This window comes from Dicentrarchus labrax, unplaced genomic scaffold (assembly GCF_905237075.1).
Source record: "Dicentrarchus labrax unplaced genomic scaffold, dlabrax2021, whole genome shotgun sequence".
NCBI classification, from domain to species: Eukaryota; Metazoa; Chordata; class Actinopteri; family Moronidae; genus Dicentrarchus; species Dicentrarchus labrax.
In genome coordinates, this window is record NW_026136703.1 from 22,876,719 (window position 1) to 22,892,198 (window position 15,480).

The window sequence follows — 15,480 nt, forward strand, 5'->3', positions numbered from 1 at the left end:
GTATTTTGAAGTGGGGCTGTATGAAGTGTGTATCTATAGTCAGTGTATTACTAAGAGTAGATTTAGGTCAGCACGCCCTCCGTTTGGAGTAGCAGACAGGAGTCCCAGCAGGGACGGGGTCAGCAGAAAAACTTATTAGCCATATAAAAAAAAACAGCATAGACTTAAAATGAGTTTAAGTGTACGCTGTCACACAGCCTTTTCTTTTGGCACTACTTTTCTTTAAGGGATTCAGTCAGACTGATTTTAAACTCTTAACAAAGTACTTTAAGAGCAGCGTAATTGTTACAAAGTCCTGTCCTGATCTGCATTTCTCCCCTGGTGTCGGATCTGCACTCTACTTACTGTCCCTCGATCAGCCAGGTGCACTTGGTCTTGTACTTGTAGTTTCCTGGACCGTCAGTCAGGTAACCAGAGGGCCCCGTCAACCTGAGAGAAAGGAGGAAGAGAGGGAATAGAATCAAGGTTACAGGTGAAGATGTAAAATGTGTTCATGCGGCAGGTATGAGGTAAAATGAAGTACAACTGATAGCACACCTGAAACATGTTAGCATTTAGCATGCTGGAAATAGCAGCATAATAGCATAATAGCTCAGAGCACTGTTGTCACAGAGCTGGCATGGCTGTAGACTCTTAATCTTGTTATCTGATAATTTATTAAACTGATAAATCAATTAAGTGGTGGAACAATAGTGGATCAAAAAAGAAAATTCATATTTAATTTCTCAAGCAAATCCTTTTTCTGTTTCCAGCTTCTTAAATGTGGGGATTGCTTTTTTTGTATCATTGTTAATTCAATTTAACTCAATAAGACATTTCCTAAACTGCACTTTAATTCAAAAACATAACAGTCAATCAATTGATAACAAAAAAAAAAAAACATTACGAGCCCAGAGAATCAGTCGAAGAATTCCAGCACTAGAATATTGGTCAAAGTCTGTTCAGTAAACCAACATACACAGATAGCGGTTTCATATCACTATCTGAAGCTTTAAAATACAGATTACAAGACTCAGGCTGAAGTCATAATTTTTGAGAATGTTCTGCAGTGACAGCGTAGAAATGATTACACACACATAACACACAACATACAGAGTCAGCAGAGCAGAGACAGCGCAGGTAAACACCAACTTCTGCCACTTTTTAGTTGGTGCAGCTTGGCGGTTGAGCAAGCAGCAAACAGGACAGCTGAGGGGCTGACAATGATTAAACCTCGCAGCAAATTATTATCTGAGGCGGACACCACGACGGGCAGCCGCAAACACTCTAATAGTACAGTACAGCGCCCTGCCTGCGTTATTGCCTGATCAATTTCAGCTTGATGACACAGCAGCAGAGAGGGGCTGAATTACACAGGGGACACTTAGATGCAGTCAGAGATTGTATCATTACTGATGTAGGTCTCAGGGTGCGATGACTCTGCCAACAAACCCAGCCACAGTCCTGTTCCAAAACAGTCTCTCAGCACCATTTCAGTCTAAAGTCTACAGAGAACGCACTCCTCCCTTATTCAGCTCCAGCAGCCAGCTAAAGATCTCTGCACCACAAAGAAAATGTCAATCTAAAAGATTCGCTTTTATAAAAGACACATCCATAAAAAGTTAAAGTGCTTGACATTTTGACAGAACATTTGTTATCTCGACTTAATGTGGATTAATTTTTCGGTTTGTTGGTTTCTATTTACTTCATTTCACTACAGAAACGGGAATCTATTCTTTCACAATTTAATACACAGCAGATGAAATTGATAACATAGGACTTCTTGGGAGATCCTGGTGTGTACTGCACAACAAAAGATTGTATCTGCATCCAGGCAACAAGTGTGCTGCAACTTCTTGTTATTGAAAACTTTAGCCCGCAACCATAGCTGCAGAGGTGCAGGCCAATGGGCCCAGCTGTGTGAGCTGGGTGGCTTAGAGTCCAAGGCTGAGGGTGTTGTTAAGTTAACCACTTTACAAGCCAAACATATGACTTTATATTGCAACAATGCTCTCCTGCTATCTCTTAGCTTAGAGATTTTTAACAGCCAAATATAAAGCTTTTTTGATCATCGGAAATGATTCATTCCAACATTGACAACCACACAGGAGGGTTTGCATAATACGGCTGGCTCACTGTTTGTACTGCAAGTGTTTTAAGAGAGTAGTTTCACCCAGCCCTCTTCACGTGGTAGGTCTCAGCGGTTAGCTAACGAGTACACTAACGCTGTAATTACACGTCGCTCAGTGCTAATACAGCAGGGACCTGCAGGGACTCTGCAAGCTGAACAACAGAGCTCCCTTAGAGGATCACAGGCTCCAGACTTCCCTGAAGCCAACACAAACTGTTTCCTAGTACTACTGAACAGACTGCACTACTACTGGGATACAAATTCTCTTTGAAACACCAAGAGAGATGATCCAAAATATAGTTATATATGAACCTAGAATTCATGTTTTTTTATCATTAGCGACAAGTTGAATAACAATTAATGGGCGACTTCACCTAAATAATGCATATAAGGAAGCCTAGAGGGATCAGTCACATAGTTTAGATCCTCTCTGATACCTCTGCAGTCATCCTAATACAATGGAGGTAAAAGGAATTTCCTTTGTGGTGCTCAAAGCGTTAAAAAAATGACAGCAATGTCTTTCTTTCTAGAAACAATGTCTGTTACGCAGGATAAGAATAAAGCATTCCCCTGAAAACCTATTACCTGTTCTATTATTAGATACCATTACTAGTGTGGACATATTTCCTGGAAAGACAAGTTGCTGCTGAGTTTTACAAACATTTAATACATTTTATTCTCAGCACCTGTTATATTGTCACATCAAGACTCTGGCCGATATATTACGGTTATTTACGACCATGAGGCATTAAAACAATCATCAGCTACACTCTTCATGTTTTTATTAGGATGAAGCACATAACGGGCACGTTCAGGACGGCAATCAGTACCCGAAACACAATTGTACGGTGGCCAAGAGGCGTTAAACGACCTGCAAAAGCCACAACACACAAAAACCTTTGCTCTGTCTTTCGTCAGTTCTCATGCGTTAAAACCAACCATTTCCAATGCCTACCACTGGATTTCTGCTTGTATTGATGCAAATTTTAAATAATTTATGTACTTTCTCATCGACCATGTCAGTTATTAAACCTATTAATCCTTAAATGTCTTGACGATTTACTTCATCATCACATGTAAAACGTAATGGCTGCTGCTCCAGCTCCCACTCCACCTTAATCATCAGTGAATAAGTTAGCTTCCTGCACGCTTCTTCAGAACCGTCTGTCAGATGTGCCGAATAGCTTCTAACTATTAACGCTTTTGACTGCCGATGCGGTTGTACAACATGTCATACGAACTACTTCTGATCGAGCATAGCCTGACCCTGCCTTTATTTTTATATCAAAGACAATGTTATCACTGTGTGGAAACTTGTAAGCAAGGGCTGTTTAAAAAGTATCTCGTTCAAAGATCAACCAAGATTTTAGAGATGTCATACCATAGTAAAATGACTAAAACCAAAGTTTTCCTGGTGCTAGGTAATGAGTGATGAGTGGAGGCGCCAATGGTACTATAAAGTGGATGACATTTGTACTTCATATATGCAACTATACCTAAACAGAAGACATCAAACATGTCCCGAGATAATGAATAAGCCATCAGGTGCCTGTACTTCCTGTTATTAGACGCACACATACAGATACAGCGCTTTGCATTCACAGTAATGTTTAACAACGGCTCCGTCTCCTGCAAACAGTGACCCTGCAGCAGAGCCAAGAGGTCTGCAAATGGCAAAGTGGTGCAGCATGAGAGCAGAGCAAACACGATTTCTCATTCAAAAGGCGACAACAGCCCTGTTCAGTGGCACAGGCTGGAGGGGAGAAGAGCATGCTCAGACAAGAGTAAATGCTACAGACGCTAAAGGGTTTTCCCCGCAGACTGTCTGAGCGGACATACAAAAGCAGCGGATATGAGCTTTTAAATCAATTAGGGAATATTTAAGGGGACAATTACACTTCTATTTTTATTTTATACGCCAATACATTCAGAGTGGTGACATCATTTGGATAATATTGCACATGTAAGCAGGAAAAAAAAAAAAACTTGTCAAGTTGCTTGTCACAAGATGCTATAATGAACAATAAACATGCTATCTTCCCTTAGTAATCAACAGATACATAAGATGACATACGATATTATGAAGTTGGTCAGCAGCAGCCACGGAGGAGGAGAGCTGTGAACCTGGCAACAAATCTACAAAGGCTGTGTGCCCAAAACATGCTCATGAAGCTATAAGTCAGTTATATTGTGTAATAAATATTTCATAGATTTTTAGCAGTGGCTGTTTTCCAAGGGACTGTGGCTTTTGCACTTTGGTGTTTTACTGGAGTTACAGTTGCACTTCGATAAGAGCTTTTGCTAATGCACAAATTTACCTTTTCATCAGGCTTAAAATGCATCCTGTCTCCAACAAGACCCTGTAGATTCACCTCATCTGCATAAACTAAATTCTCCCCCTTAATATTCAGCATCACAGACATGCTGAATACACTGCGTTTACTGATGCCACCTCATTTCTGCATTGACACTGATTTTTGAATGAGTTAACTTACATTCAGCCACTATGGCCTTTCTGACAGTAAAACTTCCTAAATTCTAACTATAACTCTGGGTAGCTGTGGATGGGACAAATTTATGTGCCTCTGCATCAGTAAGCTGAAAAAAGAATAAATCAGTAGTACAGCAGCGGGGACCATTAGTCTCTGCAGAGGGCAGGCAGACTGGTCGCACAGTGGGGCCTTTAGTAAAGTGAGGTCAGCCTTCAAACAGGTTCCAGAGAGCGCCTGAGGATGAATGTGGACTAACATGCAGACTCCACAAGAGATGACAACAAAAGGCACAAAGCAGCGAGCTGTGAAACTGGAAATACCAAAACCAAAAAAGTTCCTCTGAGGTCAGGATGGATTTATCAGCACTGCATCACTGGATGAGATGTTGTTTAAAACTTTTATTTTGACATTTCTACCAAGTTAAAAGGATTCAAGTTAATGATTCACACTAGCGCTGAAACCATCAGATTAGATTAGATTATTTATTAGTCTACTGACGGAAAAGTAAACGGGTACACCACGTCCACAAGTTTGTGGTCCGTGATGCATATTCCTGCCGCCCTTTTCAGGCTGTTCCACCCAGTGAAAGTTAGTGATGGTAATGCATGAGAAATGTGGCAATGCACTAGGAAAAGGTAGGAAAGAAGAACACGGCTGGCTAGCAAATGTGGACATGGATGTTTGCTGGACGATGAGCAGGAAATTCACTCAGGTCATGAGTTTGAACAGAGTTACACATCAATTGCATTAGAACTTGGGGGAGTCAGAGTTGGTGCAAGGACATGGACAAGGCATTTATTCAGCACCCCGTCCCAATGCAAAAGAAAAACTGGCTCATAACTGATGCTACTAAAAAACAAATTTATCACAGCAAAAGCTCAATCTCATACTAATAAGAAAGTACAGCCGCGTGTCTTTGGGACTCTTTGTGCCAAGAAGCATAAAGCTGGCTTTTGTAGCCATAATCTGATCAGCATGAATATCAGATACAGTTGAGCCTTATGGCAACACTCATCAACATTACGAGCAACAGTTATGGCTATAGTAAACTAGACAAAAGAAGCTTTTCACATAAATATAGACATTTCATAACTGGCATTTTACTGTTTTGGCTTTTTGAGGCTCAACAATACCATAAACCAGCAGACAGCAGTTCAACACCTCCGAATCAACGGCAACATGGATGATTTTCCCCAGACAGACATCGCATCTACTTTAAACAAGCAGGTATTAGACTGATCTAGAGGCTGGACTTTCCAAAATGTCAATAAATGGTCGGGTGACCCAAATAAAGCTGAAACATTTTCTCATGTACCTCTGGTGATATCGGATACAGATAGTTTTGTTAAATAGGTTTCACAAAATCCATCTCTGACATATCTGCCTCCATTCCAGTTCAATCGGGATGAATGCAATATCGTCTGTGGTATTCAAAGCATTGAAAAATAACATTAAGGGGATCCCCAATGGCCTGCGGGTTAAGGCACCAGCCATAAACTGCAATGTGCCGTGTTCAAATCCCAACAAAGACCTTTCCTTCTCTTTTCCCATATCTCCTGTCATCTCTGTACCGTCAACTCTCTGATAAAAAGGTATGAAAAGCCCCAAACATACTACAGATAACTAAAGAAAAATTACATTTAAAGAATTCAACTGCAACATCTCTTTCCAGAAACAGTGTCCCCCCCCCCCCGGAACTACTTTCTACCAAAGAAATAGTCCCAGTTCAGAACGAGGACTATGGATTGTCCACAGTAACAGACACACTGTCTCTGGAAAGGGATGTTGCTCTGAGCACTGCAAACAGATTCCACCACTCAGCTCCACTGGGATGGAGGCAGAAATCTCAGAGATGAATATACAGCATCTCAACCCTGGATAAATAAACCCAAAGCAATCTGCATGACCGGATATCACAAGAAGCGAGGAAGAAAATATGATGGTTATCTTTTGTTTTGTGGGCAGAATTTTGGTGAGAAAACCCTTGAATATTGTGATATCAATTTCAACCAGTTTGACCAGCCCCAGTAAGATTTACTCCCTGAATCCCATGGGGGAAGAACCACAAGCTCAAAATATCCTCAGATGAAAAGAAACATAATTTTTATGCCATGAAACAACAAAACACACTTGTCTGTTTTTGTCTCCCCCTCTTCCTTCATGTTGATTTTGGCCCCTATGGCTAGCCGGGACTCCATCTTGGCACGACCCTGCCACAGAAAGCTGCTTTTACCAGCATTCAGCCGGCCTTCTATGGTAGCATTGTCTGTATGCTAAACACGGCCTCAGACCACAGGCTCTCCCCAAAAAACTATCGGCCCTTTGACCGCCTTAACAAAACAACACAGCCTTGATTCCTGAATGTGGGATCACAGAGCTGAAAGTTTGCCATTCCATTTAATGGTAATTAGCCTGCCGGGGTGAGGCGGCTACAGCATTGCTGATCATGCTGTACACGCTGGTGCGGGAGCCCATAAACGCTGCACTGTAAGTCAGTGCCCTGCTGTGTTATAAGTATGAGTTCAGGGTCACCATCACTCCTCCAGCAGACAACTACAACCTCTCTGACAGCACTGACAGAGCCGAAGAGCGGGCGCAATTTTTCAACTTTAACACAATAGTTTTAGAAGAGAAACAGACAATTAAATCCCGGTCAGCTACTTTTAAAAGTAGCTGGAAGAGAAGGCAAACTTAGCAGCCACTGACAAAACCTGAGTTCTTACTTTAATAATCCCCATAGGGACGATCATCCTCTGAGTTTGACCCTGTGGTCAGTCCTAAAGCAGTGCCCAGAACTCGAAGCTTCAAGGGCCAGTAACTTGGTCCAGTGCAACAGCTGGAGTATGCAAACAGGGCTGCAACTAACTAATCATTTCATTATTAATTTGTTTATTAGAAAGAAGTTATTAATAAGTTTACAAAATGTCATCAAAATAATGAAAAATGCCAAATCTAATTTTTCAGAGCAAAAGGTAATGTTCCAAATAGCCTTGTTTGGCCAAAACATTACAGACATATAAACAGAGAAAAGCAACAAATTCTCACATTTGAGGGGCCTGAACCAGAAAATATTTGTAATATATTAATCCAGCGCCACAATTGCTTTCAAATTGTCAATCAACTAAAGAATGAATCAACTAATCAAGTAGTTTTTTCTCCAAAAATCTGTCCACCTTTACATTACACTGCATTCATTAGGCAGACTTTAGTACAAACTATGTATGTTTTTCTCTACACACACTGAGAAGATTTAGTGGTTCAGGTTCTTGCGCAAGGACACGTCCACAAGGACAGAAAGCAGAAACAGGAGTCAAACCACCAACCCTATAATTAATGCCCAAACCACTCTCCACCAAGCTCTACAACTTGACCATGAAGATTTACAGTTTTTAAACCATTATAAACCAAATCCGTTCAGGTTTTCCAAATGTTTTAAAGAAATAAGCCGCTGGAAGACAAAAGGAAACTGTGATGGGCAAAATTACTCAATAACATATCAGAGGAAATAAGTGATGGATTAATCCGTGAAAATAATCACTGATAGCTGTCCTTAAGCTCCACTTGAACCCAGGTCTTTCAAGCTAACAACTGTTACCCAGGATGCAGCTGGTGGCCAGCGAGGATTTCCCGCCGAGATAGACCGTTCCAATTAAAGCTGGAGTGCAACGGGCTCTCAGTTTTTAACCACAACCAAGACGAGCAATTCCATCCAGAGAGCACTCAACCCACATTAGAAGCTCAGCAGCCATTCTGCCTCCATTTTACCTGTTCAGATCTCAGCTGTGCTAATGTGCACACAGTTCCACTTTCCCTTTCCTTGACCACAGCCAATTTCAGAGGATGCATGACACTGCAGGCTTCCAACCGGCTCTGCTTTATGACCTGGCAGGCGGGCACTAAGCTGAGGCAGCATGACAGAGAATATCGAAAAAAAAAAAAAGAAATCTCCTAAACAACAATCATACAGCAACTGATTGACACATTTCAGCTGCACAGACATGCTAGCTCATCACAATGTTGGAACAAGATCAACTTGCTAACAAACAAAAAAAAAAAAAAAAAACGAAGGAAAAGCTGAAGTGTAATACTATTTGAGTTAAAATGTGACTCAATCAAGGGAAATTAATTTAGGAAAAAGTTGTTTTTCTAATTAAAGGCTTGTTTATGTTATCTTGGCAGGATGTGCAGAAAGGGCACAATCCTATATAAACTGGGCAATAGTGGAACCATCATTGATTTTGCCTAAATGAAGCTGTCACCAAGTGCTGCAGGACAGTTTTCCTCCCAAGAACATCACGGATACAAACTTCAGTAATGTGAAGTGACACTTTAATGGACACAGAGAATGAGATGTGCAGTCCTGATTGTCTGAATATTCCTATTAATTGACATTTGACACTATTTGGATTGCACAGCCATTACAGAGCGCGCAGTCACCCTCCTTTGTTTAAATTAGGGTGAGCGCCTACACAGGAAGCCAACATAGATGTGCTCAGAGTGGGGGCGAGTGTGGTCAGCTTCCTCCCACCTCTCAGATGTTTCCACGGGTTTGACCAACAGCGCTAACCTAAATAGCTCAGCTATAAAAAAAGAAAAAAGGGTGCTTTCAGTGTGTGCGCAGAAGAGTTTCGCATACTTTGACCCTGAGCTGCTGCTGTCTCTGTTGTTAGTGAATAACAGATATCTGAACACTTCACTGGGTCAAACGCCATCCAGTCCTTTGAAATACAGCAGCTGTCAGGGGAAGCTCTGCACCACAGAGTGCTGCAAAAGCTGGACCACAGACTCGTAGCAGTCTTGTTAACAGGCCTGATAGAACAAACACAATAACAACAACAACAACAACAAAAAGCCTGTTTGGACTTCATCTGTGCTCCCCGCTGAGATCTCCAGCAGCTACCACCTCTGTTCCTGTTCAACACAGAGGACACTGCCAACTCATCGTCCTCACAAATACAACCACAGGGACTGCCATGTGTCCTGGCACAACCCAACTGGAAATGAATACCTGGCTACGGTTGTATGAAAGCACTGAAAGTTAAATAAAAACGAGTGAGAGCATGAATGTGGGTTAAAGCCAAAAGTGAAACAGCAAGAAAATCTCTAGTTACAGCTTTTCAAAAGTGGGGATTTGCTGCATTTGTTCTTTAAAAAAAAAAAGGTTCAAGAACAAAACTTAAACGCGACATCTTCTCGGCTTCTGGGATATTGCAAATGGGAATTCTTTGACATTATATCACCAAAACATTTAATTATAAAGAAATCAATCCCCTCATGGCTGCCCTGCTATGGTTCAAACAGCTCCTAATCCAAAGCTGGTGGACAGGTGACCACACAGTGCACAGTGTGGTATACAAATGGGGAGATATCACTTGCTTTTGGTCAAAATAAAAACAGATCTGGGGCACTAGATAACTAAGATGGTGACGTTAATGCAGATTTAAAAAAAAAGGGCACTGAGGCTCAATATTGGTCAACTGTAAGCCCCACACACACACACACACACACACACACACACACACACACACACACACACACACCTGATCACATTAACTCAAACCCTTTAAAAACCATGTATTGCATTTGAACCAGTGGAAGTGTGCCCTGGTGCTAACGTTAGCAGCATTAACAGTAGTAGTAATAGTAGTAGTAGACCTGTGTTTAAATGCCTCAGGTGTGCACAGCTCGCCATCTCTTCACCAGCATACCCGGGCTCTGGGTACACATTTGGCACACACACACACACAGACACACACACAGACACACACACACACACACACACACACACACACACACACACCAGTATATGTGCATTATAAAAAGCAGCTTTATTCTGCCCCTGTGTGTGTGTTCACTGTACCTGAATCGCCCTCCGCAGTGCTGGCATTGGTCCCCAACCCAGCCGGGGAAGCACACACAGTTGCCGGTGGCGGTGTTGCACTGGCCGTTCATGCAAGGTTTGTCGCATTCCTTCGCCTCGGTGACCCCCGGCAGCCCGGAGAGCAGCCCGATAACCGAGAGCAGGAGCGCGGTTGTCAGCATCAGGAGGCTCCGGCCCCGGTCGGAGCCCGAGCAGGCCCGCCGTGTCGCCCCGTACATTCTCTCACAAAAGATGGCTGCTTGAGGCAGGCGCTCCGCTGCTTCGGGGATAGCGACTCAACGAGCTGCCCGCTGGCGTGGCTCCGTTTATCGGACTCGAGGTGAGGTTTCTCCGGAGGTAACGTTTTAGTGTTGTCGTTAAGGCTGGTCTTTGCTGGTTACTTGGTTTACATCTTCCCAGTGGTTCCGTTACCCAGCGCCGCACCAAGCCGCATATTGACATCCAGAAGTGACGTTATGGCAACGGAAATGCGCAACCACGGGGCGAAGCAGGGCTTTAAACTTTTATTTTGAAAACAGAGCAGAAATCCCGCCCCCTTTTTAAGAGTTAGCCTGTTTGCTTCTCTTTTTTTTTTTTCTAAATACCTGATCATAAATAGTTTCTTTTATTGGTTATTCTGTAAAGATTAAATATAATACCTAAATTGTGTGCCCATATTTTAAGCTAAATTATTATTATTTATTTTATTTTTTTGATTAAACACACAATAACAAACCTACAGGAATAAGAAACATATGGAAATATAAAGAAAGAGACAGTAAATACATATTCAGGTATAAATAAGAAGTAAAATAAACTGAACGAAAAGGGGGATTAAATCAAAACAGCAAAAAGCGTGAAATATGCCCTCTAATCTTCTGTGTTATTTTACTGGAATAAATATTCTTAAAATAAAAAAAGGATTAAATTTAAAAAACATGCAAAGGAAGGATTGCTATTACTCAATTTACAGCAGTGAATGTGATATTTACCCATAAGAATAATCATGTTTATCAATTCAAATAGATTCATTTAAATTGTTCTCATAAAAAAATGACCGATTATCTAATTACCTTTTTTGAAATTAAGAAAGATGGAAACTATGGATGGAAATTATTTTACTAGCCATTCAACTCTATTGAGAAATAAGAACACTAGATGTAGTTATGGTCTTCCTTTACATCAGAGCCCTTGCACACCTATAAACACCCACACAGCTGATTTAAATTATTTCCCTGAATAAGACCTCTTCTCAGGACTCTGTCAGTGTGTACAGACTGAGCTTTACTGACACTGAGAGCGGTAACGTCTGCATCTTTCAAGCATTGGTGTTATCAACCAGAATAACTAAACACCTGTGTCAGTGTGAATACACGTACAGTATTTATATATATATATATATAGAACAGCTTTCCTGCACTGAATCTAACATGGGTGAACTGCCTTGAGCATTAAAAGGTCATAATGTACATGACTGTAGTAATTTAGTTTCACAAATAATCCAGTAATGTTCAATGTGGTGAATCTCTATTACTTCATCAACAGAATAGTGATATTAGAGACTAATAAAACCTCAAAAGAGGCTTATTATTATTGTTTTCTTTCATTGTCTTAGGCTATATAATTGCGTATCAACATAAATATTGCCTATACAGAATTTTTAGTAGCACGAAAACCAGAGCTAATTATTCATAGGACTGGTGTTTAAAGAGAAACATTCCTGTTTTTATCAAAGTTTTTTGTGGTCGTTTGCCTAATAATGTTGATGGGATTAATACCAGAGTGAATAATCAGAACCAAGGACACAAAACTGTACAAACGGTATAGAACAGTTTATTAAATTTAGACTTGTAAGAAGTCATCATATTCCAACGCGCTCCGTCGCATGAAGCGCATTCATAATAACACCAACCCAAAAAGGATTGATCACGTCATCAGAACATAAATAAAGCAAATAAACATATTTACAATACAACATGGACAGAGAATGGGGTTTGTGCACAAGAACACGCAACTACATCTCCAGACAGAGGCATCAGAGATTGAGGAAGAGGAGGGGTGTCTGATTTTTCAATGGAATTGTCCTCAGGAAAAGATACCTGAACGGCGGGAGTGAAAGGAGGATGAACAATATGCAACAAAGCATGAAAAAACCTATTGTATAAATCACATTTTCTTGGTTTGAGTGAAAAGAAGAAAATCTCTAGAACCTCCAATAATACACTATTGTCAATAATGCTGTTTTCAGTGTTAATGGTATACAGCTATTTACTACTGTAGGTGATTGAAGTAGTGGAAGTTTCCCTCTTATCGGTTGTTATTGTCCACAAACAATTCTTTATATCACAATTCTCTCAGGAACTGACTTCTATAAAACGGAGGAAGAAAAAAAGTTCCTAAATCCTTTCATCTAATTTTGTGGGAGAGACTTTCTTTGAAATATCAAACATTAATTCTACAAAAGGTGTTACGCTGTCAACAAAGGACTTAAGTAACTGTTCCTACATACTGTCGTTCACAAAGCAAATTTGATCTGAATTTGCAGCATGAGTTTTCACATTTTCCCCCCTAACTTGAGGATATTTCATCATGGGACTAAACTCTCCAGTTTCCACCTTTATCATGGTGGGAGTACGGCCTGTTTTAAACTCTCTGAAGAGAGAATTGATAATTTCACAAGAAGAATGACTCATCTTCAGTGGGTTGAGTGGATGGATGAACGAACATCAGTTTGACTTCCTGTATCAGACACAGTCAAAGACTTTACAGTAATCAAAAAACCCTGCAGAATAATCAAAAAACTGCGCTTCTTTAAAAAAACAAAAAGAGAAGATCCTTAGAAAAGTACAATCATTGAAAGCACATTACAATTAGCAGTTTGTGTGTGTGTAGTTACAAACAGGTCATGTGACTCTCCCAGCACTTCTTATGTACATAAAACAATGCTTATGTGGATCACAAGACCAGCATCAGGTCCAGGTCCCCTGTACACAGTGTAGAGGGGATAAAACAGTATCATCTGCTTGACTAAATGCTATTTTTCCTGCATCATGGGAGAGCTGCAGATCTCAGTATTCGTGTTTGTTCTGCTTCATCGGAAACACCAGCTGGATGGGGTTGGAGCACAGTAGCACAATTTCAAAAATGTGAGGTGAGTTATCAGTTACAGAAAAGCACACTTAACTGACTTTCAAATGGCACTCTGGTCCTGCAGGTTCTCTTTTGGTGCTCAAAGCAGGGCAAACCCCTTCCACTTGGTAGCCCAAACGTGAAAACAAACACTGGGAATAATTTCAAACAGCTAGAAGAGGTGACTACCATCATCTGTCTCTGGAGGTCACACTGTAACATTCAGCTATCCATTAATGGCAGAGATCGTCTCCTCTTTGTTCCCTCTCCCACAGTATATCACACTATCTTACAGTTGTCTCATGAAAAAGCCATTTACAAGCAATGGCGCCTTACAATATATACAGGATTGATCAAACATATTTTCTGAATTAAAGAAAAAGATATAAAACAGATTTTTCCCTTCAATTATGTACACAGAGCAAAGAGGAGGTGTTAGAAAATGATTGAGCACCTCAGAGTCATTGTGTAAATTTACACACAGAAAAACTGCTTCCAAGTACTGGCTTTAAGATAACAAACTCACACTCATCCCTTCATCTGCCTATCAGGTACATGCAAAAAAGACAACAGCCAGAGGCTCAGCATTCATTCAGAGGGGGCCACAGACCCCTTTCTAAAGGCAAATCAGATCTCATGAACTGGATTCATAAACTCTTCTCTAAGCAACACGTCGCCTTTTCTCATAAAAAAAAAAAAAAAAAAAAAAAAAAACAGGAAAAAAGATGGGGGTTTTTTGGTCTCCCAAATCAGGCATATTGGGTGTCAGAACACCGGTTAGCGCTCGTACCAGTGATCGGTACTAGTCACTAGTAGATAGGATGATCAAGCATCAAAGGCCCCTTTGGAGTGTCCTCTTGGTTTTGATACCTGAGGTGTAGCGTGGGTGAGTGAACACTGGCTGAATGTATGGAGCAAGCAGCGTGTTCTGACCAGACCGGGATCAAATCATATCTAAAATAGTTCTTAGCACATCTGTCATGTCTGAGTACTAGATGATTGAGTCTGTTGTTGACAATCACAGGTAAACATTTCACAATCAATTAGTTCTGATGTTCTGTGGGTAACAACTTAATCTACACTAAGCTGACTGGCGGCAGTAAAACACTGCCCATCTGGTGCTCAGAGCCATTTAAAATAACCACTAAGAATTATTTGCAAGTACCACTTGAGCCAAGTCTGGTCGTGAACATTACAGAATGGCTGTCGCTTTTAAAATATTCTTTCACTTGTAAGTGTGATTAAAATTGGGAACGTGGGCAGCATAATGGTGTGCAAATATGTAACATTATGTGTATTTGCCAAGAAGAGTAACTGTGCAGGACTTTGTCTGGCTGCTGTAAAGCCGCAGAGATAAATTACTGCACGTTTGTCGTATATGGCGTTTAAAGTGATCCTGTCTGAGGCAGTGTGTGATGGCAGGGAGGTTGTTCTCTTGGGCGGCAGACCAGTATGGGGATGAAAGGGAAATGTGGGAGATTGCGGGATGGGGGGGGGGGTTAGATATTGCGTGATGGGATTTTCAGGTAGTTGATGTCTGGCGTGAGGGACGGCCCATGGACGAGGCGCTGTAAGTGCGGGAGCGCTGCCTCATGGCCAATCGGCAGGGCATCTCCAGCTCCAGCTCCTGGAAGAGGGGAGTCCCTATGATCTCAGCCGCCTCAGGACGCTCGCTGGGGCTCCACGACAGCATGCTGTGCACCATACTCAGCTAAACACAGACAGAAAACATTCAGTACGGTGAGGTCTTTCAGAACAGCGTCATGCAATATTACCATCCATCAGTTCAACTCATTTACTTTGCTTAACACTCATAACAGAGCAGAACCAGTACCAATTGTAATTTAAGCGCTTAATTACCCATGCAACTTATTTCATGAAATACTCCA

General features: G+C 41.2%; 2 protein-coding genes across 3 annotated transcripts in view; both read right to left on the minus strand.

Annotated features, from left to right (window-relative positions):
* atrn (attractin) overlaps positions 1 to 10,951 on the minus strand; it is a 130,720-nt gene extending 119,769 nt beyond the window's left edge. For both annotated transcript variants that reach the window (XM_051381533.1, XM_051381523.1), the window contains exons 1-2: positions 10,463 to 10,951; positions 346 to 429 (exon numbers count right to left, since the gene is read on the minus strand). In XM_051381533.1, coding sequence (XP_051237493.1) covers positions 346 to 429; positions 10,463 to 10,701 — 323 coding nt within the window. In that variant the 5' untranslated portion in view covers positions 10,702 to 10,951. The remainder of the gene's footprint in view (positions 1 to 345; positions 430 to 10,462) is intronic.
* A 1,328-nt stretch (positions 10,952 to 12,279) lies between these two features.
* Positions 12,280 to 15,480, minus strand: part of eif2ak3 (eukaryotic translation initiation factor 2-alpha kinase 3) — a 32,063-nt gene continuing 28,862 nt past the window's right edge. The window contains exon 18 of the mRNA XM_051381626.1: positions 12,280 to 15,302. Within this exon, the coding sequence (XP_051237586.1) occupies positions 15,114 to 15,302 (189 nt within the window). The 3' untranslated portion in view covers positions 12,280 to 15,113. The remainder of the gene's footprint in view (positions 15,303 to 15,480) is intronic.